General features: G+C 40.3%; 2 protein-coding genes across 2 annotated transcripts; both read left to right on the forward strand.

The window, feature by feature from the left end:
* Nucleotides 1-5,288: 5,288 nt before the first annotated feature.
* On the forward strand, nt 5,289-5,840 carry LOC122150072 (keratin-associated protein 9-1-like). The gene has a single exon (XM_042781082.1). It carries the CDS (start codon nt 5,289-5,291, stop codon nt 5,838-5,840), a length of 552 nt encoding a protein of 183 aa, XP_042637016.1.
* A 17,087-nt stretch (nt 5,841-22,927) lies between these two features.
* Nucleotides 22,928-23,440, forward strand: LOC103198101 (keratin-associated protein 9-7-like). The gene has a single exon (XM_042781083.1). The coding sequence runs from the start codon at nt 22,928-22,930 to the stop codon at nt 23,438-23,440; it is 513 nt and encodes a 170-aa protein (XP_042637017.1).
* Nucleotides 23,441-23,627: the final 187 nt, after the last annotated feature.

Raw genomic sequence — 23,627 nt, forward strand, 5'->3', positions numbered from 1 at the left:
TTAAATGCATATGCCCTTTGACTGAGTAATTTTACTACTGGAAACTTATTCAACAGATACATATATACAAGGAGCTCTGGTAGCATAGTGCCTAAGGCACTTGACTGCTAACCAGAAGGCTGGCGGTTCAAACCCACCAGCCACTCCTCAGAAGGAAGGTTGGGCAATCCTACTTCCGTAGTAATACTGCCTCGGAAACCCAAGGAGGGGTCGCTATAAGTCGGGGCCGACTCGACGGCAAATAACAACAACATATATACATGTGTTCTAAGACATAAGTTCAAGGGTGTTCTTTGCTCATAATTGTTTGTAATAACAAAAGTCTGATTTTGATTATGGTTTTATGGTTACGTAACAGAATGCCTCTGAGAAAGGAAATATATATTAAGTGCTTAAGGGTAATGGGACATCATTTCTTCATGAAGAAAAAAGCTTTTAAGCTTTTTGAAATATTCTTGCCACTTTTCTATAAGTAAAATTGTTTCAATAAAAAAGAAATGCAGTACATTTCTAAGAGAGAATAAGTCATCCCTACCCCACACAGCTGCCCCATTTCCTTTTAGAGGGAATTATTCTAGAAGGAGTGAAAGAAAGCAGGTTAAGGAGCATTTTTGATTTTGCTATTTTTCTGTTATTGATGTTTCATTGCATTGTATCATGGTCAGATAAAAAGGCTTATATTATTTCTGTTGTTTGGAATTGGTTGAGATTTTCTTTGTAGCCTGGTATATTTTGTGACTATTCTGAATGTATATGAAAGCAATGAGAAATCTTAATTTGTTAGGCATAAAATTGCATATAAATATCCATTACATCTAGTCTTACTAAAATTCTCTTCTATCCCTTTTTATTTTTCTTCTTCAAATGACCATTTTTTTAATAGCATGTTAGGGTCTCTGCTATGATTGTCTGTTTATCATTTTCCCATGTGTTTATAACAGTTTCTTACATTTAGTTTAAGTGTAAGCCAAGTGCTTACAAAAATAAGAAAGTTAATATTTTTGGAGATATCACAAAGAAGTCACTATCAAGGTCAAGTACAAGAATGATTGGCTTAGAATTTTGATCTAATTGAGTCACAATTCTATGGTCATTTTGTTTAGAGATGTTTGGTCCTGTTACAGGTCAGAGAAGAGAGCTCAGAGATGATTTATTCAATTGTTAGTCTATGGATTTATGCTTTATTAAGAGTTGCTAGGTTATATGATAAAGGTCATGAGTAAATACCATAGCAGTTTAGTTCAAGACCAGGGAAGAAAGTCCAAGATCCACTGCTTAAAATCATAATTGGTATTATGTTGACTGGAGCTTGGTTCATAATCAAGGATAAAGTTTAGCAGAAAAGTCCACAGCTTTTGGGAGAGAAGCAAGTGTTGTGGCAACAGGTGGTCTAGCAGCAGACCAGGCAGCAGCAACTCAAAGTGTAGTAGGAGGGATGGCAGAAGATCACTCATTCTGCAGCAGGTGCTCTGGCAAAAGCTGGGGACACAACAGGTCTCTTGTCAGAGACCTTGGCCAGAACCTTGGTCAGAGATGATAGAACCACAATAGGAGTTGGTCATACTGTCAGTAAGTGGATGCTCTGGGTTGGATTCTCAGAGGTTATTTGTTTGTTTTTAAAGTCTCCTTGCCAGGAGTATCTATGTAGGAGATGCTGGATGGAGTGGGAGAACAATGTGGAACAAAACACAAAATCATTAAAAAACAAAAAAGGTGAGGGGGCCAGATTCGCTGGTCTGATAGAGCCTGGTGGAACCCCTGAGACTATAGCCCCTACCTGCCCTTCAGATCTGGAATTGAACCCACTCCCATGGCTTCCAGCCAAGCAAAAGACAGGCATATGAGCTGAACATTTGCATTAGGTAGATACACTCCTTGGAGAGATCAATCATGGGAGACTAGAATGGCTGTGTATGCACAGGGAGACAGCTCGGGGGACAGGAATGCATGGGTCGGAAGAACATAGGGAAGAGGTGGCTATGGGGAGGAAGTGGGAGCAGCACTGTTGCATTGTGGGAGATTACAGTCAATGTCATGAGACAAAGTGTATGTGAACTGCTGGATGGAAAATGAATTTGCTCTGTAAACTTTCACCCAAATCACAATAAAATTAAAAAATGAAAAGCATAGGAAACAAAGAAAAAAAAAAAAAAGGAAAGTCTCCGTGCCCCAAGTCCACTTGTATACCCTGCTGAGGGACTGCTGTTACCATATGCTCCTTCTTTGACAGTGCTTATCTTCAATTTCAAATAATTACAATTTTTTTTCTTGTATAATATTACAAATATATGAAGGACATATATTACATCCTTAATATGTTTCTATCTACATTTTCTATCTGAAAAATCAGATTAGTTGTGCCCTTGCACAACAGTTGGGGTGTGTGGGAAAGAGGTATTGGTGATATCCCTGGTCCTTGATTATTTCTCATTCTTTAGCTACTCTTCTCTTCTGTGACAAGTCATATTCTGCCCATTACCTCTCCTTTGCATTGACAGAAAATAACTCCCATCAGAGCACAGTTTTCATAAGGCTGAAATTGTCACTTCATAGGCAGCTACAGATAAAAGAATATTTGAATATTTGGTTGAATTGTACATTCTTTCCTAGCTGTTGTTTATCAGATTTGAAAAGCATGTGTCAAATTTAGGCAATTATATTGAGTGCCCTGCATTTTGATGGAAGAAATAATTTCCTTCTGGATGGCATTATCCAAGTTGTCATTTTTTTTTCCTGAAATCCTCTCCTGTGTTTCATGTTATTTTAGGCAAGACACTTTGGTGTGTGCCCACGCCTTTACTACAGGTTTATCTTGTGATGACCTGTCATCATTCCTTAATGTAGTCACTCTTTCTTGTGTGTCATTACTCCATCTGTCCATGAAATGAAGAATTCTTTTCAAAGACCTCTGATGGCATAGTGCCTAAGGCATATGACTGCCAACCAGAGGGCTGGTGGCTCAAACCCACCACCCACTCCTCAGAAGGAAGGTTGGGCAATCTACTTTTATAGTGATACCACCTCAGAAAACTAAGGAGGGGTCACTATGAGTCGGATCTGACTCAATGGCAGTGAGTTGGGTTTTGGTTTATATGAATAAGAGTCAATTATTGTCATTTCAGGCCAGATTGTGTCTGGAGTAAAGAACTCATTTATTAAACAGATATTTAATTAGTATTAACCAAATACATTGTGTTTTGGGGAAATAGAAGGAACAAGGATGCTGTAATCAGAAAGACCTGTACTTAACCCAATTTCACCACCCATGGCATTAGACATGTTTTTTATTGCTCTGTACTTTGTTTTCCCATTTATAAAATGAAAATAATGACAACCTTAAAGAATAATTGAGAAAATTAGAAATAATAATAGAGGTAAAGCACTTACATAATTTGACATGTAACAGGAATCTACTGTCTAGAAGACATAGAATGACACATAAATAAATTTATTCCAAAGTTGAAATGCAATGGACCATAAGAAAAATTGAAATAAAAGGTAGAGGATTAATAGATATCTAGTTCTCTAGTGCTGCTATAACAGACATCCTACAAGTCGATGGCTTAACAAACAAGAATGTATTCTCTTACAGTTTAGGAGGCTAGAAGTCCAAATTCTGAATGCCAGCTCTAGGAACTGGGTGAGTGCCAGCTCTAGGGGCTGGGTGAAGGTCCCTCGACCTTGGGCTTCAGCTCTGCCTCTTATTCCAGGCCCATTGGAGCTAGAGGTGTTTCCTAACTCAGGCAGCTGCTGACTCCTGAGGCTGATGAACCGGAGAGGTCAGCAGGTAAAATGGCACAGTCCCAAGATCAGCAAGCAACCCAGTAGGCCACTAGTTCAAGTCCAGGAACAATCCCAAGATTGGCAGGGAACACAGCAGGCCACTGAGATGAAGACTTGGCCAAACGCAGGATCCAGGTGTGCCAAAAAGCTAGAGACTGTCCTCAAAACTTCTCCTTATCTACTGGAAGCAGGTCACACCCCAAAGGCAGCTCCCTTTCCACTGATTAATGCCTCACAGAGGTTCCACCATGGAGGTGATTACAGTCTCATCATGTGGAGTAACGCCTTCTAGCTGCCCTGACACTCAATACCACTGCCCAGCCAATTTGACACACAACCTAAACTACTACAATAGGTAAGAGTGGTCACAGTCAGGTAGAGGGATCAGGGAAAACGCTATGAAGGAGGCGGCATTTGAACTAAACTTTCAGAGCTGATATTATTTGCATGTGTGCAAATGGGGGGCTAGAAGAGGCCAGTCCACCAGCCCAAGAACTGGCCAAGCTACTCTTCAAGTTTCAGGTTTTTCATTTGTCCCTTTCTTATTGATTGACTTTACATTTTTCACAGCTCAATTTCAAGTCATGTCTATCTTTATTAGTCTCATGATCTACAGTGCTCAGTAATAACATAACCTCCAGTTTTATGGGATTCAGGGGTGAGTTTAGGAATCAGACTTGATTCAATACAGCACCACCAACACCTTGGTCTGTGATCTTGAGCAAGTCATTGAACCTCACTAAACCTAATTGCTGGGGGTTTTAATGGGAATACTAACAGAACTGTCCTTGAATCAGGATTTTGTGTGGCACCAATCAAAACCTTGTTAAACAAACCCAATCTAACCCTTTGTCATGAAGCCTGTTCTGACTCATGGTGACCCCACATGTGTCAGTGTAGAATTGTGCTCCGAAGCCTGAGTGGCTGATTTCTCAGAAGTAAATCCCCAGAACTTTCTCCCCAGGTCCCTCAGGGTGGACTTGAAGCTCCAACCTTTTAGTTAGCAGCTGAGAATATTAACCATTTGTACCACTCAGAGTCTAAACCTTGTTAAACTATGGTTTTAATTCAAATTGTGTTAAAGTATGGTCAACCTCATCACCACAGTTTCATCAACAGTATACTGTCTCCAGAGGTGCATCCATTGGTTGCCTTCTTCCCCAAACTAGTTTGAACTGTCAGGTGATCAAATGATGAACGCTCTTTAAAAAATGATGATTCAAAGTATAGATGGTCACTGCCCCTCCCATTTCTGGAAATAAGTTTTTATGGGTTATTTATCAATTAGAAGAATAATTCAATCATTTATATTAAGAAGATTTGTAATGCTTAGGGAACACTTCCTTCTTGGGCTATTTCCTGTGGGTCATGAAATACAACATAATAAACAACAACAAGGAAAAGTTCTGCTCATTGGTACCAACTTGGGGGTCCAGTGCATAAAAGCCCCAGGGCAGAAGAGTTCTCAGAACTGGAACAGAAACCTGCCCTTCACACTTGACACCATGACCCACTCCTGCTGCACTCCTTGCTGTCAGCCCACCTGCTGCCAGCCCACCTGCTGCAGGACCACCTGCTGTAGGACCACCTGCTGTCAGCCCACCTGCTGCAGAACCACCTGCTGTAGGACCACCTGCTGCCAGCCTACCTGCTGTAGGACCACCTGCTGCCAGCCCACCTGCTGCAGGACCACCTGCTGCCAGCCCACCTGCTGCCAACCCACCTGCTGCAGAACCACCTGCTGCCAGCCCACCTGCTGCAGGACTACCTGCTGCCAGCCCACCTGCTGTCAGTCCACCTGCTGCCAGCCCACCTGCTGCAGGACCACCTGCTGCCAGCCTACCTGCTGCAGGACCACCTGCTGCCAGCCTACCTGCTGCAGGACCACCTGCTGCCAGCCCACCTGCTGTCAGCCCATGTGCTGCAGGACCACCTGCTGCACCACCTGCTGCCAACCAATTTGTGAGACCAGCTGTTGCCAGCCTTCCACTTGCAGCACACCCTGCTGCCAGCCCACCTGCTGTGAATCCAGCTGCTGCCAACCTTCCTGCTGCTGATCTACTTGCTACCTACAGACCCACTTGTCACAGACCTACCACCCACCAAAGACCATATTCCCTCAACCATTCTGCAAAGAACCTGTTCATGTAGTAAATAAATTTCTCTCCAAGTTTTTCAGAGAAACAACAAACTGACACAGAATATTGCCATCTTATTTCTATGCTTGTGAATCTACTGAGAGCATGCAGCCTACTTCACTTTGGTACTATTCTTCATTTCCTCTTGATCATTGTACTAGATGCTGGTCAAGTCCATCTGAACTTGACATAGATTCAGGGTTACAGCCTCAGGAAAGTAATCATCATCTTTAGCCCCTCTGATACTTTAAGAAAAAATTCTTATGACTATATATTTAGCTCTCTACAATGATCAGTATTTATCATCTTTTTTCAACACGTGCATTATATTTTTGTCTTGTTTTCACCCTTTCATGATCACATTGTATTGTCTTCCTAGCTGATCTTTCCTAATAAAACCTGTGTTAATCTGCATTCCATGGTATATTTCTTTGTTTGTGGAACTTCTTTTATGAGGCCTTCTTTTTGAATTGCATTTTATATCTATTATTATTCAAGCATCATAATGATTATACAAATTGGGTGGAGCAAAGATTATCATTCCCATTTTAGTGATGTGAGACTGATTTGCCATAGAAGTAATAATTGACAGCAGGTCTAATGTCCAGATCCTTGGATTCCAGGTCAAGAGCACTTTTCTTTACATCTTTCTATGAGTAGAAATTATTTTGGGGACTGAGCACAGAAAAGGTGTACATTTTGAGTTGCTTCTCTAACAATGGAAGTAATTATCCCTTTCATGTGCAGAATCATTTTCTGTTTACAAAGATCTTCTCGAATACACTTATCGACATGGTTAGGTTTCAAAGATCAGGTTGTTATGTGAAAATCGATGTTATGCAAAAATGGAGGCTGGCCATATCACATCACAAAATGGAGGATGACCACATCATTACATAAGTGCTAAATGACACCACCACTTAACTGCCAAACCACTGAGAATCATGGCCCAGTCAAGTTAACACATACCCTTAATCATCATAGCCAGCATTACTCTCACCAACCACCTCAGTGCTTGTTACCACCAGATATATGTCATTCGTGTGCAAAATAATCACATAGTAGATTTTTTACTGTTGTGGTAAATGTGAAATATTAGAAAACAAGATAGTCAATCAGTGAAGAGTAGGTGTACTCTTCCCATATCTATGATCCATAGATACCATCTTGAAAAGTTCTAATGAATAAAGGGAACCCTTACATTTCCTGGGTCCTGATTAGCCACCAGTGCAATCTGCCACCACCTTCACCACCACCACCAACAAAAAATGACCATCATTGATGTTGCTGACCTGACCCTCATGTAAAGGAACATGCTCTTATAATGTCATGGAATTGGCATTCTGGTGTCATTTTATACATCTCAGCAGAAACTGGGATTAAGAATCAAAAGCACACAAGCTCAGGCCATATTTCTGGGGCTTTCAAAGATTGAAAATTTGATAATTGATAATATACAGAGAAAGTGTAGTCCACGTGCAAAAAAAAAAAAAACTTAACCCATACTTGCACACGCAAAAACTTGGTCTTATTTATATTCCAAAAGTGAACCTACCTCTCTCAGACTCACTTTAACCAAACCCATAAAATCCATATACCTATTTACAAATTTACATGCAAAATAACTTAAAGAGGATTGGAGTTTGCATGGGGCTTTTTGACTAGCACACTTTCTTTCTATGCACATACCTGCATGAAAAGTTAAATCATAACCAGAGGTTATTTTCTGAGCAAAAATTTAGAAGAGAGTATTTGAAGAAGAATATTAAATGGCCTATTATGCATAAGTTTTGAAATAAACTTTGCCAATGAATCTGGAAGACTCAAAGTGCCCCGGCTGGCTCTCTCTCCCCTCTTCTCATGCAGTGGCTGGCCAGGCACTGCCAACATTTACCACCCCCTACCTCCATTAAGAGTCCCATGTTCTTTTTCTAAAAGATCTTCAATCTACTTAGAGTAAATCTGCAAGCTTTGAAGCAGCCCCTCCAGTGTTCCCCAACTTCTTACACAGTTTCATTTATATCTTTGCCTCATGAGTATATACAATGGAATTGTATGCTTTTATTATGTTCCTTTTTGCCATAACATTTATAGATCATTTCTTAAGTTTCAGGTCATAGATATAATTATGTTTTAGATGGCTCAGGATTTTGTCTACTTTCTCTTTCTTCCAAAGAAAAACATAAAATTGAACCAGGCAGGTCTGTCTTCAGAAACTAGCACTGGCTCTTTGTTTCCATTAGATAACAACATGACACCATTGGCTTGTCGCACATGTCTTCCCCAGGATTCCCTTCATGAGTTGTGATGGTGGGTGTATGCCATGCGGCAGTTTCCTCTTCCTATGACTCCAGTTGGGCATAAGGCAATTCCGCACTTCAGTCCTCTAGTAAATATAATATCATTATGAAAAATATAAGGAAATATGATATATATTTATTATATGAGTATAATAAATATAGGGAGCTCTGGTAGCATAGTGGCTAAGGCATTTGACTGCTAACCAGAAGGCTGGTGGTTCAAACCCACCAACCACTCCTCAGAAGGAAGATGGGGCAATCTACTTCCGTAGTGATACCGCCTCAGAAACCCAATGAGGGGTCGTTATGAGTCGGATCTGACTCAACAGCACATAACAACAACATAATAAATATAAGGAAATACACTTTCAGGAAACCCTTCTTCTTCTTTGCCTCTATCCAAGCTAAATAACAAAGCTCACATCTTTTCCTTCTAGAAAATGTCTACTCAAATTCCCCCAAAGGGCACATGAGTCAGAACGATTTTACTCAAGTATGTGTTTAAAAAGAGAAGGAAGGAAAAAAAAGTAATATTATAAACTATGTAATAAACAGTAATAAATGCTGAGAAAAAAAAAAAAAAAGAGAGAGAAGGAAGGTCAATCTCTAAACCTAAACTCTGATGACACTGATAATTTAAGGAGTGGGAGAAGCTAGTTGCAGTCGAGTCAGTTCTGATTCACTGAGACCCTACGTGCATCAGAGCAGAACTGCACTCCATAGAGTTTTTGTTGGCTGATTTTTTTCAGAAGTAGATCACCAAGAAATCTCTGGGTGGACTAAAACCTCCAACCTTTCAGTTAACTCTTTACACCACCTCGAGTAAGAAGGAGGCTTTAGAAATGCCAGTATTGAAAGTCATATCAATGTCCAATTGATTGCCAGGAGAACTGAGAAGCTTGCTACGTTCTAAGTTTACTTATGTGTAAAATGTAGAAAAAAAGTAGACAAAGAATCCAAGAGAAATGTGTAACAATTCCTACTGATGGAATCAATGTAGAAAATTTTTTCTGTAAATTATGAAATCACAGACATTTGGAAGAACAATAATGTTGGTATTATGGGAATTGTTTAGAGCAACGTCCAGAAGCAGACTACTCAATAAGCGAGGCTGATGTGGTGAAAAACATGTGTGATGATTCACTACAGATTAGTAAGTAAACATGTGCTAACCTTGTTTACTGGGTGCTCTGTCCCTGTAGGACCATAAATTTGAAGAGTCTTTGATTCTGTAGGAAAGATGCCGTGGGGTTGGGAGAGACACAGATGCCAGCCATACCTAGATGCAGAATCTTTGATGTGAAAAAAATGGGAAATTATTCACTACAGATTAGTAAGTAAGCACAAGTAAGCCTGTGCTTACCTTGCTTATTGCATAATCCAGCGCTGGAGATGGCCACAGTATTTGTATGATGATTTAATACCTTCTCAAATAGCTCAGGGTAGGATGTTGAAATCCTTTGAAACTGATGACAAGATGTAACCAGCCCAACAGCTTCCTACAGCATCTATCTAGTTAATATTAAGATTTAAGAGGTAAACTTCGAGGATTTCTTTGAATGCAGCCCACATACTGTGAATCCAGATTCATCTGGAAGTAGGGTTTTTTCTTTAAGAAGCTGTTCATCTACAGTTGATTGCTGATCACCATGGCTGTGGTGATCAGATAGTTCACTAATCTCAAAATCCTATTATTATTCTACTTTTTTAAAGATACAATATCTTTTAAAACATTTTCCTTCTTTAATTGGATTTTTAATGAAACTTTTTTTTTGAGATACTTGTAGATTCATATGCAGTTGTAAGAAATAATACAGATATCCCAGGTATCCTTTAACTTTCCCCCAATGATCACATCTTGAAAAGCTGTAACACAATATCACGAGGATATTGACATCGATACAAACAAGATACAGAACATTTCCATCACCACAAGGATCTTTCGTGTTGCCCTTTTATAGCCCTTTTATAAGCTACCTCTATTCTTTCCTTAACCCCTTGCAACCACTAAGATTTTCTCCATTTCTGTAATATTATCATATAAAATATATGGTAAGGCATATCATGCTATATAAATGGAATCATACAGTATTTAACCTTTTGGGATTGGCTTCTTTTACTTAGTATAATTCTCTGGAGATTCATTCAGGTTGCTATGTGTACCGATAGTTCATTTCCCTTTATTGCTGAGTAATATCCCATGGTATGGATGCACCACAGTTTATTTGAGCACTCACTCATTGAAAGACATCTAGGTTATTCCAAGTTTTTGCCTATTACAAACAAAGCTACCATGAACATTCATGTATGGTTTTTTTGTGTGAACAGAAGTCTTTATTTCTCTGGGATATATACCCAGGAATACAATGGTTGGATCTTATGACACTTGCATGTTTAGCTTTTTAAGCTAAACATTTTTTTTTTTTTTTAAGAAATTGTCAAACTTTTCCAGACTGGCTGTACTATTTTACATTCCCATAAGCATCAATTATAGAAGTGATATGGTTTCTTTCTCGGAAGGAAGGTTGGGCAATCCTACTTCTGTAGTGATACTGCCTCAGAAACCCAAGGAGGGGTCACTGTGAGTCGGGTCTGACTCTACGGCACATAACAACAACAACAACAACAACATGGTTTCTTTACATCCTCACTAGCATTTGATGTTGTCTATATTTTTTTTATTTTAGACATCTGATAGGTGTGTCATGTTATTGCTTTGTGGTTTTAATTTACATTTCTCTATTGGGTAATAAAAAAGGAGCCCTAGTGGCACAGTAGTTAAAGCACTGTACTACTAACCAAAAGGTCAGTGGTTCAAACCCACAAGCCACTCTGCAAGAGAACAATGTGGCAATCTGTTTCCATAAAGATGTAAAGCTTTGGGAACCCAATGGGGCTCTTCTACCCTGTCCTATAGGGTCACTATGAGTCAGAGTTGACTTAATGGCAGTGGCGTTTTTGTTTTGTTTTGTTTTTAATTGGCTAATGATGTTGAACATCTTTTAATGTGCTTATTTGACATCAGTGTATTTTCTTCAGTGAAGTATATTTTGCCCATGCTCTGGTAGTTGGAAAATTTGGCCTTGGTGACAGAAATAACACTGGAGATTGCATGATAGAATTTTGCAAGACCATTGCAAATACCTTTTTTCAACAACACAAATGGCAGCTATACACATGGACTTCTCCAGATGGGATACACAGGAATAATATTGACTACATCTGTGGCAAGAGGTGATGGAAAAGCTCAATATCTTCAGCCAAAACAAGGCCAGGAGCTGATTGTGGAACAGACCATCAACTGCTCATATGCAAGTTCAACTTGAAGTCGAAGACATTAAAACAAGTCCACAAGAGCCAAAATATGACCTGGAATATATACCTCCTGAATTTAGAGACCATCTAAAGAATAGATTCGATGCATTGAACACCAATGACCGAAAACCAGAAGAATTGTGGGATGTCATCAAGAGTATCATCCATGAAGAAAGCAAGACATCATTAAAAAAGACCAAAATAGATGTCAGAAGAGACTCTGAAACTTGCCCTTGAGCCAAGAGTAGCTAAAGCAAATGGAAGACATGACAAGATAAAAGAGCTGAACGAAGATTTCAGAGAGCAGCTCGAGCAGACAAAGCCAATTACTATAAAGAAATGTGCAGAGACTTGGAGTTAGAAAACCAAAAGGGATGAACACGCTCAGCATTTCTCAAGCTAAAAGAACTGAGGAAAACTTTAAGCCTTGAGTTTCAATATTGAAAGATTCTATGGGCAAAATATTGAATGATACAGGAAGCATCAAAAGAAGATGGAAGAAATACACAGAGTCATTGTACTAAAAAGAACTGGTGGATGTTCATCTATTTCAGGAGGTGGCATATGTTCAAGAACCAATGGTACTGAAGGAAGAAGTAGAAACTGCTCTGAAAGAATTGGTGAAGAACAAGACTCCAGGAATTGACAGAATACCAATTGAGATGTTTCAACAAACGGATGCCTCACTGGAGGCACTCACTTGGTTATGCCAAGAAATTTAGAACCAACTGACTGGCCAACTGACTGGAAGAGATCCATATTTGTACCCATTCCAAAGAAAGGTGATCCCACAGAATGTGGAAATTATTGAACAATATCATTAATATCACATGCAAGTAAAATCTTACTGAAGATAATTCAAAAATGGTTGCAGCAGTATATTGACAGAGAACTTCCAGAAATGCAAGCTGGATTCAGAAGAGGACATGGAACAAGAGATATCATTGCTGATGTCAGATGGATCTTGGCTCAAGGCAAAGAATACCAGAAAGGTGTTTACTTGTGTCTTATTGACTATGCCAAAACATTTGATTGTGTAGATCATAACAAATTATCAATAACATTGAGAAGAATGGGAATTTCAGAACACTTATTTGTTCTCATGAGGAACCTGTACATAGACCAAGAGGCTCTCATTCAAACAGAAGAAGGGAACACTACATGGTTTAAAATCAAAAAGGGAGTGTGTTAGGGTTGTATCCTTTCACCATACTTATTCAATCTGTATGCTGAGCAAATAATCCGAGAAGATGGACTATATGAAGAATAATGTGCCATTATGATTGGAGGAAGAATCATTAACAACCTACAATATGCTGACAACACAACTTTGCTTGCTGAAAATGAGGATGACTTGAAGTACTTACTGATGAAGCTTGAAGAACACAGTCTGCAGTATGGATTGCATCTCATTATAAAGAAAACAAAAATCCTCACAACTGATCCTATAAGCAACATTATGATAAATGAAGAACAGATTGAAATTGTCAAAGACTTCACATTACTTGGTTCTACAATCTATACCAATGGAAGCAGCAGTCAGGATATTAGATGACGTGTAGCACTAGGCAAGTCACCTGCAAAGGACCTTTTTCAAGTGCTGAAGAGCAAAGGTGCCCCTGACACAAGCCATAGTATTTTCAATCGCCTCATATGCATGTGAGAGGTGGACAATGAACAAGGAAGACCGAAGAATTGATGCTTTTGAGCTGTGGTGTTGGCGAAGAATGCTGAAAGTACCCTGGACTGCTGAAAGAACTAACAGGTCTGTCCTGGAGGAAGTGCAGCCAGAGTGCTCCTTGCAGGGGAGAATGGCCAAACTCCATCTCACCTACTTTGATCATGTTGTCAGAAGGGGCCATTCCGTGGAAAAGAATGTCATGCATGGTAAGGTGGAGGGTCGACGAAATAGGGGAAGGCCCTCAACGAGGTGGATTGACATGGTGGCAGCAGCGATGGGCTCAAGTATAGCAAGAATCATGGAGCTGGCTCAAGACCGGGCAGTGTTTCATTCTGCTGTGCATAGAGTCGACGGCACCTAACAACAACAATTGGGAGCAACTGGATTTCTGCTTTTTTCCTACTGAGATTTAAGGGTTCTTAATATTCTCAATACTAATGCTTTGTCAAATAGACAAAGCAAATATTTTCTCCCGCAGCTTGTTTTTTCATCTTCTTAATAGGATTTTTTCACATAGCAAAAGTTTTTGTTTTTTTTAAAAAAAAAAAAACCCTAACAAAATTGATAAACCACTGGTAGCATTATTCAAGGAAAAGAGAGGACAGAATGAAGAATGTTGTTGTTGTCATTTTGTGCCGTCAAGTCAGACGCAACTCATAGTGACCCCTCCTTGGGTTTCCGAGGCAGTATCACTACAGAAGTAGATTGCCCCATTTTCCTTCCTAGGAGTGGCTGGTGGCTTTGAACCTCCAGCCTTCTGGTTAGCAGTCAAGTGCCTTAAGCACTATGCTACCAGAGCTCCTAGAATGAAGAATAGTATAGATGAAAATGGGAACATATCTAGGAATAAAGCAGACTGTTCAATAATTAAAGCTAAGAAAAAAAGTATCCTTGTGGAAAAGAGCAAGTTGAATTCCAACCACACATCATGCATGAAAAATCAATTCCAAGAGTATTAGTGACTTAAAGATCAAAAACAAAACCTACTCTTACTAGATGATTTGTATGAATGGTTTTTGGGCCTTGGAGTAGGGAAATATCTCTCAAACAAGACAAATAGAGTTGTTTCTAAAAGAAACAATTGATAATTTCAACTGTTTCAACTATTCCAAATTTAAGAAAATTTGATCATCAAAAATCACATTTCAAACTGAGAGATGTTTGTCATACACCTATCTAACCCTGGTCTCTGTCTCTTCTGCTCCCCATGTGGGCCTTATTTCCCTGCATTGCAGTTTGGAAATACATAAAGGGAAAAGCCTGAGATGATGTGGGCCTCATCGGGTGTGTTTCCCTACTTCAAAGATTAATGCCCCAAGCTGGTTGCTGTCCAATGCCTGCAGACACTTGTTTTATATATTTTCCCAGCTTTCATTATTGTTTACAACAGGAGGGTAAGTCTTATACTAGCTTCTACATTATAGGTGGATTCAGAAGTCTCACTAAACTTGGTTTTAATTCATCACCATGACTCACCAACGCCACCCTCTCTTCAGACAGGCTTGCCAAAGGACAAGGGGAAATAGGACAAGGGGAAATAGATGGACACCAGCAATGGTTCTGATTTCTCACCAAACTAAGCTGCACTTTTTAGGTAATCAAATATTATACTCAGCTTTAAAAATGAGGATTGGTGCTTAATTGATCTGAAGAATAATGACTATATTTCTCATTTCTCATATAAATTAGAAACACAAATTAATTACCCTCAGAAAATTCTCAACACGTAATGTACAACTTTCTCCTTGAGCAATTCCCCCAGGCCATGCAAAGTAATATAAACAATGAGAAGCAAAAGTTCTGCTCATTGACCCAAACTTTAGTAGTCTAGTGTATAAAAGTCCCAGAACAGAAGGAGGTCTTAGATTCTCACCTCTGAACAGAAGCCTACACTTCACACCTGACACCATGACCCACTCCTGCTTCTCTCCGTACTGACAGCCCAGCTGTTACTGGACCACTGCTGCCAGCCCACCTGCTGTGAGCCCAGCTGTTGTGGTTCCAGCTGTTGCCAGTCATACTGCTGCCCTAGTTGCTGCTGCACACCCTGCTGCTAGACAGCTTGCTATGGCCCCATGTGCTGACAAAGAACCTGCTATCACCCAACATGCGTCTGCCTAGTTACCTTGGAAGGAAGGTTGGACAATCTACTTCTGTAGTGATACTGCCTTGGAAACCCAAGGAGGGGTCACTATGAGTCGGTCCGACTCGATGGCACATAACAACAACAACAACAACAGTTACCTACCTGAGAGCTTCAGGTCCAGCTGCTGCCAGACCTGTTGTGGGCCCAGCTGCTGTCAGCCCTGCTGCCATCCCGCCTGCTGTCAGACTACTTGCTATAGCGCTACCTGCTTCCATCCTTACTGTGTCTCCAACTACTGTATAGTAGCATGTATAGTCTACTATTGGAGCTCTGGTAGCATAGTGCCTAAGGCATTTGACTGCTAACCAGAACACCGGTGGTTCAAACCCAACAGCCACTCCTCGGAAGGAAGATTGGGTGATCTACTTTAATAGTGATCCCTCCTTGGAAACCCAAGGAGGGATCACTATGAGTCGGATCCAACTTGATGACAATGAGTTTGGTTTTTCAGTATAGTCTACTATACTGACAATGACAATTTGAAGAGGAATGGAGACACATTACTTGTCAAAAGGAATATTTCCAGACCTTTCCTGAAGTATAATGCTGTCAGTGATAAGATAATATCCATATGCCTACAAGGAAAACCAATTAATATGACTTTTTTAAATTTATGCACCAACCACTAATGCCAAAGATGAAGAAATTGAAGATTTCTACAACATAAATGGTGATTATCATGTGGACCTTACCACATGTAAGATGGAATACACATGAATCAAATCAACTACCTATGTGCATGGAGATGATGGAAAAACTCAATATCATCCATCAGAACAAGACCAGGGACTGACTGTGGAGCAGACCATCAGTTGCTTATATGTGAGTTCCACTGAAAGCTGAAGAAAATTAAAATAAATCCACAAAAAAAGATAGGAAAGAAAAAAGGAGACTAAAATGGCTGTCAGAAGAGACTCTGAAACTTGTTCTTGAGTGTAGAGTAACTAATGCAAATGGAAGCAATGATGAGGTAAAAGAGCTGAACAGAAGATTTCACAGGGCAGCTCGAGAAGACAAAGTGAAGCATTATAATGAAATGTGAAAAGACCTAGAGTTAGAAAACCAAAGGGAATAATATGCTTGGTATTTCTCAAGCTGAAAGAAATGAAGAAGAAATTCAAGCCTCAAGTTGCAATATTGAAGGATTCTGTGGCAAAATATTGAACAATGCAGGAAGCAACAAAAGAAGATGGAAGAATGAAGGGGAAACAGGATTTGCAAGGCCAAATATGGTCACACTTTGCTTTCTGATAGCTCACTTCTTATTGCTAATTCACTCTTGTGTAATTTCTGATGGTATGGCTTTGGAAACCTAAATTCTGGCATGTAGCCACTTTTGTTCACCATAGCCATAAAAAGTCTGCCTCCCACTAGCAAGCACGAAGAAGTGAGCTGATCCTGCTACCACCTGGGACATGCCTCATATGTGATTCTCCCTAATAAACTCCTTGGTCACCACACTAAATCTACCCACTTCTTTCTTTAGTTTCATACTCACTGCCATCAACTTGATTCTGATTCATAGCAACCCTCGTTGGGTTTCCAAAGCTGTAAATCTTTATGGAAGTAGATTGCCTCATCTTCCTCCCATGGAGTAGCTGGTGGGTTTGAACCACCAGCCTTCTGGTTAACAGCCAAATGCCCTGTCCACTATGTCACCAGAGCTCCTTTAGTCTCATAGTGCCCCTCATAGTTGGAGGCAAATTTTGAATTACTCATCCATTCACCAACAAAGAATTACACAGGCAATGTTCCAAAATAATTGGTCTACATTCAACCATTTCAGGAAGGAACATATGATCAAGAACTGATGGTAGTAAAGAACTCCAAGCTCCACTGAAGGCATTGGTGAAAAATAAGTCTCCAGGAATTGAAGGAGTACCAATTGAGATGCTTCAACAAACAGATACACTAAAATGCTCACTCATCTATGCCAAGAAATGTGGAAGAGTGCTACCTGGCCAATGACTGGAAGAAATCCATATTTATACCAATTCCAAAGTGATCCAACAGAATGTGGAATTATTGAACAGTATCATTAATATCACGTTGCTGTTGTTGTTATGTGCCGTTGAGTCGGCCCCGACTCATAGCGACCCCTCCTTGGGTTTCCGAGGCAATATCACTACGGAAGTAGGATTGCCCAACCTTCCTTCCAAGAAGTGGCTGGTGGGTTTGAACCACCAGCCGTCTGGTTAGCAGTCAAGTGCTTTAGCCACTATGCTACCAGAGCTCCTCATTAATATCATACACAAGTAAAATTTTGCTGAAGATAACTGAAAAACGATTGCAGTGGTACACCAACAGGAGCTACCAGAAATTCAAGCCAGAGTGGCCATGTAAGATACAAACATTGATCTCTTCCTGTCTGGGGCAAAGGAGAGTGAAGAAAACCAAGATTCCAGGGAACAATGAGTATAAAGAATTAATGGAACACATTAACACAGCCTACACGACTTGTGGAACAGAAGAACTAGCTGGTACCCAGCTACCACTATTGAGTGCTCTGACTGGGAGCACAAGAGAGGGTCACAGAGTAGCATAAAAATGTAGAACAAAAGATCAAATTCACAAAAAAGACCAGACTTACTGTTGTGTCAGAGACTAAAAGAACCTCTGACAATATGGCCTTAAGATACTCTTTTGACCTGAAACTGAAGCTATTCCTGGAGACCACCTTTCAGCCAAATAATGGGCAGGCCCGTAAAATAAACAATAACACCCAAGAGAAATGTGTTCCTTAAAATAATCATTTATTGGAGATAAAAAGGGCATTTGCCCAAAGCAAAAATGAGAAGGCAGGAAAGGGTAGAAAATCTGGAGGAAAGGAAATGGAGAACTCAGGGCAGAAATGGGGAGAGTGCTGACACATTGTGGGTAATGCAAAAAATGTCATGACACACTTTATGTACAAACTACCAAATGGGAAATTAGTTTATAAACTTTCACTTAAAGCACAAGAAAAAAAGATATAAAATAATAGGGAAGCTTAAGATTTAGAAAGACATAAACATAGTAAATCTTTGTAAACTAACATTGAGATATAAAGATGTCCCTCTTTTCTAACCTTGAAGAACAGATGTTTCAATCAACTACCCTCTAACCTTGCAGAAAAGATATAACATGCTAGTCTTGACATCACATTCATCTTTTTCATGGGAAGCCAAGGTGACAAGTACACACATTAGTCCTGAATTTCTGCTCACTCACAGAGAAGACAGAGAGAGAACTGTGATTTTCTTTTTAAAGGTAAAAGCCAAAACCTAAAGATTTGGACTCTAACATTTTAATTATAATTGTTAATTCTGATTCTGCAGCTCTAAATGAATGTTGTGGGGTTTTACTAGCATGCTTTGCCATGACTACCTGTCAAAAAAGAAAAAAATTCAAGCCAGATTCAGAAAAGGACCTGGAAGGAGAGCTATCACTGCTGATGTCAGGTGGCTCTTGGCTAAATGCAGAGAATAACAGAAAGATGTTATATAGACTATGCAAAGGCATTTGACTGTGGCTCATGACAAATTATGGATAACATTTCAAAGAATGGGAATTCCAAAACACTTAATTGTGTTCATGTAGAACCTGTACATAGACCAAGAGGCAGTCATTTGAATAGAACACAAGGATATTGCATGCTTTAAAATAAAAAAAGATGTATGTCAGGGTTGTATCCTTTCACCATACTTATTCAAGCTGTACTTTGAGTAAATAATCCAAGAAACTAGACTATATTAAGAAGAATGCAGCATAAGAATTGGGAAAGAGTCATTAATGATTTATGATATGCAGATGAAACAACTTTGCTTGCTGAAAGCAAACAGGACTTGAAATACTTACTGATGATGATGAAAGACTACAGCCTTCAGTACAGATTACACTTCAACATAAAGAAAACAAAAATCCTCATAACTGGACCAATGAGCAACATCGCGATAAACAGAGAAAAAAATGAAGTTGTCAAGGATTTCATTTTACTTGGTCCACAATCAATGCCCATGGAAGCAGCAGTCAGGAGATCAAACAATATACTGTCTTGGGCAAATCTCCTGCAAAGACCTCTTTAATGCCTTGAAGAGCAAAGGTGTCACTTGGAGGACTAAGATGCACCTGATTTAAGCCATTGAATTTTCAATCATCTCATAGCCATGCAAAAGCTGGACAATGAATAAAGAAGATCAAAAATGAATCAATGCATTTGACTTATCATGTTGATGAAGAAGATTGACTATACCATGGACTGCCAGAAGAATGAACAAATCTGTGTTGGATGAAGGTCAGCCAGAATGCTCCTTGGAAATGAGGATGGTGAGACTTCGTCTCATGTACTTTGGACATTCATCAGGAGGGAATAGTCACTGGAGAAGGGCATAGCACTTGGTAATGTGAGGGTCAGCAGAAAGGGAAAGCCCTGGATGAGATGGATTGACACAATGCCTGCAAAAACGGCCTAAAACTTAGCAACAATTGTGAGGATGGCAGAGGACCAGCAAATATTTTGTTGTGTTGTGCATAGGGTTGCTGTGAGTCGGAACCAACTCAATGGCACCTAACAACAACAATATTGACTAAATGCTCTCCCTCTGTATGACCTGGAATTTTCACTTCTACATACATACTCAACAGAAAAGTACACATCTAAACAAGAAGATGCCATGAGTTTCAAATAGAGGAAAGACAGTATGTGTCAGAAAAAAAATAAAATAAAATACCCCTGACAATTTCCCAAATTTGTTCAAATATGTAACTTACAGTTTCAAATACTCCTTGGATATCATGTCATCTCACGTAATTTCCTCAATTATAAAAGCCAGGTATGTGCAGGTCAGTGTGTCTCGCCTGATGTCGTTCACCCAACTAGAAAATAGGTTGTTGTTAAGTGTCCTCAGATTGGCTCCTAGTCATGGCAACCTTGTGTATAACATAAGGAAATGTTGCCAGGTCCTGCACCATCCTTACAATCATTGCTATATTTAAGTTCATTGTTGGCAGCCGCTGTGTCAACCCATCGTATTTTGAGTGCCTTCCAACCTGAGGGGTTTATCTCCCAGCACAGTATTGGACAATGTTCTGTTGTCCATAAGTTTTCATTGGCATAATACTTTTTTTTAATTCCCTTCACCCAAGTTAATATGTGTCTACCCTATGGTTAGTGATTTATCTTCCCTCTCCCACTCACTCCTAGTAGCCATCAAAGAGTATTTCCTCTTTGTGTGTGTGTAAAACTTTTCTTGATTTTTCACAATAGTGGTCTCATATATTTGTCCGTTGGTGACTGACTAATTTCACTCAGCATAATATCCTTTAAGTTTATCCATGTTATGAGATATTTTTCAGTTCATCATTGTTCCTTAATGTTACATAGTATTCCATTGTGTGTATGTACCATAGTTTGTTGATTCAGTCTCCCAATTATGGGCAGTTAGGCTGTTTCCATCTTTTTGCTATTGTGAATACTGCTGCTATGAACATAGGTATGTGTAGGTGTTTGTGTCATGGTTCTTATTTCTCTAGGACATATAGTTAGTAGTGGGATTGCTAGATCATATGGCATTTCTATTTCCAGCTTTTTAAAGAAGCCTCATACCATTTTCCATAGAGGTTGCACCATTTTACAGTCCTACCAACAGTGTACGAGAATTCCAGTCTCTCCACACCCTCACCAACATTTAGCGTTTTCTGTGTTTGTTTGTTTGTTTTGTTTTTTTTTAATTTTGTTCTTAGTGCTGGGGTGAGATGATATCTCATTATTGTTTTGATTTACATCTCTCTATTGGCTAAGGGGGAGCTCTGGTAGCATAGTGCCTAAGGCACTTGACTGCTAACCAGAAGGCTGGCGGTTCAAACCCACCAGCCACTCCTCGGAAGGAAGGTTGGGCGATCCTACTTCCGTAGCGATACTGCCTCGGAAACCCAAGAAGGGGTCGCTATGAGTCGGGGCCGAATCGACGGCAAATAACAACAACAACAACAACAATTGGCTAAGGATCATGAGCATTTCCTTATGTGTTTGTTAACTGCCAGAATGTCTTCTTTAGTTAAATGTCTGTTCATGTTCTCTGCAGCCAAGGTAGTTAAAACAGCCTGGTACTGGTACAATGTCAGACACATACCACAATGGAACAGAATTGAGAATCCGGAAGTAAATCCATCCACCTATAGACAGCTGATCTTTGACAAAGGGCTGAAACTCATTAAATGGAAATGAGGAGGGCCCTCTAATAAATGATGCTGGGAAAACTGGATATTCATTTGCAGGAAAATGAGACAGAACCCATATCTCACACCACATACAAAAACAAATAAGTTGGATCAAAGACCTGAACGTAGAAACCTAAAACTTAAAGACCACAAAAGAAAAAATAGGAACAAATTTCAGGGCCCTAATTCAAGGCAAAAATATACTATCAAACATAACTAAAAACACACAAACACCAGAAGACAAAATGGATGACTGGGATCTCCTAAATATTAGATGCTATGCACCTCCAAGGAGCTCTGGTAGCATAGTGGCTAAGACACTTGCCTGCTAACCAGACGGCTGGCGGTTCAAACCCACCAGCCACTCCTCGGAAGGAAGGTTGGGCAATCCTACTTCCGTAGTGATACTGCCTCGGAAACCCAAGGAGGGGTCGCTATGAGTCGGGGCCGACTCGACGGCACATAACAACAACAACAACATGCACATCCAAAGATTTCACCAAAACAGTAAAAAACTCATGGACCAGGAAAAAATTTTTTGACAATGACATATCAGACAAGGGGCTAAAATGTATAGAAAATGTCAACACCTCAACAACAAAAAGACAAATAACCCAATCACAAAATGGGCAGAAGCTATTGGCTTATTTTTGGAAGCACATCACCAGGCCTTTTCCCTAGCATGGAAGGTTAATTGATGCTTTCTGAATTCTAGTATGTTGTTTCTGCCTCTATCCTCCTGCTTTCATGCTGATTTTTATATGAAAAAGATGGTGGCACCCATCCTCTACCCAAGTATCTGATTAAATCAGTTTACACATGTAGAGTAGGTGGCCACAGATAGGGATACCTGTCGTGACCTTGGATCAGACTTCTCTGGATTAACAGGTTTGGACCCAGCAAGGGTTTATCTTCATCACAGAATGGATTAACATCATGCTCCTCCCCAGGGATGCTTCGTCAACTAAGAAAGGCCAAAACAAAACAAGAGAGGGACAGCTGTTCTGGCCCTCTCCAGGCCAGCAGGAACTATCACATGACCAGATGATATCACGTGATCAGAAATACTGATGATGATGACTGCTGCCTTTCTCATTTCTTGGAGAGGTTCTAAAATAGTATTGCCAATTAAGAAAGATTAAAACACTAATTTTCAGAAGTTTCAAAATTCTTTGAGAATAACTTCCTCCTTGGGCCATGTCCCAGGGACCTTGGAAAACAACATAAATACTAACAAGGAAAACTTCTGCTCATTGGTTCAGGTTTTGGACATCCAGTGTATAAAATCCCCAGAAAAGAAGGAGTTCTTAGAATCTGGGAAACTCACCTCTGAACAGAAAGAAGCTCACCCTCCAAACCTAACACCATGACCCACTCCTGTTGCTCCCCTTGCTGCCAGCCCACCTGCTGCAGGACCACCTGCTGTAGGACCACCTGCTGCAGGACCACCTGCTGTCAGCCCACCTGCTGCCAGCCCACCTGCTGCCAGCCCACCTGCTGCAGGACCACCTGCTGCCAGCCCACCTGCTGTGAGTCCAGCTGCTGCCAGCCCTGCTGCCACCCAACTTGTCAAACCACCTGCTCTACCACCTGCTGCCAACCAACTTGTGAAACCAGCTGTTGCCAACCTTCCACTTGCAGCACACCCTGCTGCCAGCCCACCGGCTGTGAGTGCAGCCCCTGCCAGCCTTGCTGCCCCCCTACTTACTGCTGCCAGCCAGCTTGCTCTGGCCCCGTGTACTGCCATAGAACCTGCTACCACCCAACCACCGTCTGCCTGCCTGGTTGCCTTCCCGAGAGCTTCGGGGCCGTCAGCTGCCAGCCCAGCTGCCAGCCATCCTGCTGCGAATCCAGCTGCTGCCAACCTTCCTGCTGCTAATTTACTCATCAAAGAACCACCATCTGCTGAGACCAAACTTATGTCAACTGACTTATCATTCCTGGGATGAATTCACTTCCTCAACTTTGCTGATGACCAGCACATAACCAAAATTTATGTTACTCATTTGCTTATTTAAAAGCTTGTGAATCATCTTGATGGAGTACAGACTACATCACTCTGATTC

Source organism: Orycteropus afer, unplaced genomic scaffold (assembly GCF_000298275.1).
Source record: "Orycteropus afer afer isolate SDZICR_OR568_19922 unplaced genomic scaffold, OryAfe1.0 scaffold00085, whole genome shotgun sequence".
NCBI classification, from domain to species: Eukaryota; Metazoa; Chordata; class Mammalia; order Tubulidentata; family Orycteropodidae; genus Orycteropus; species Orycteropus afer.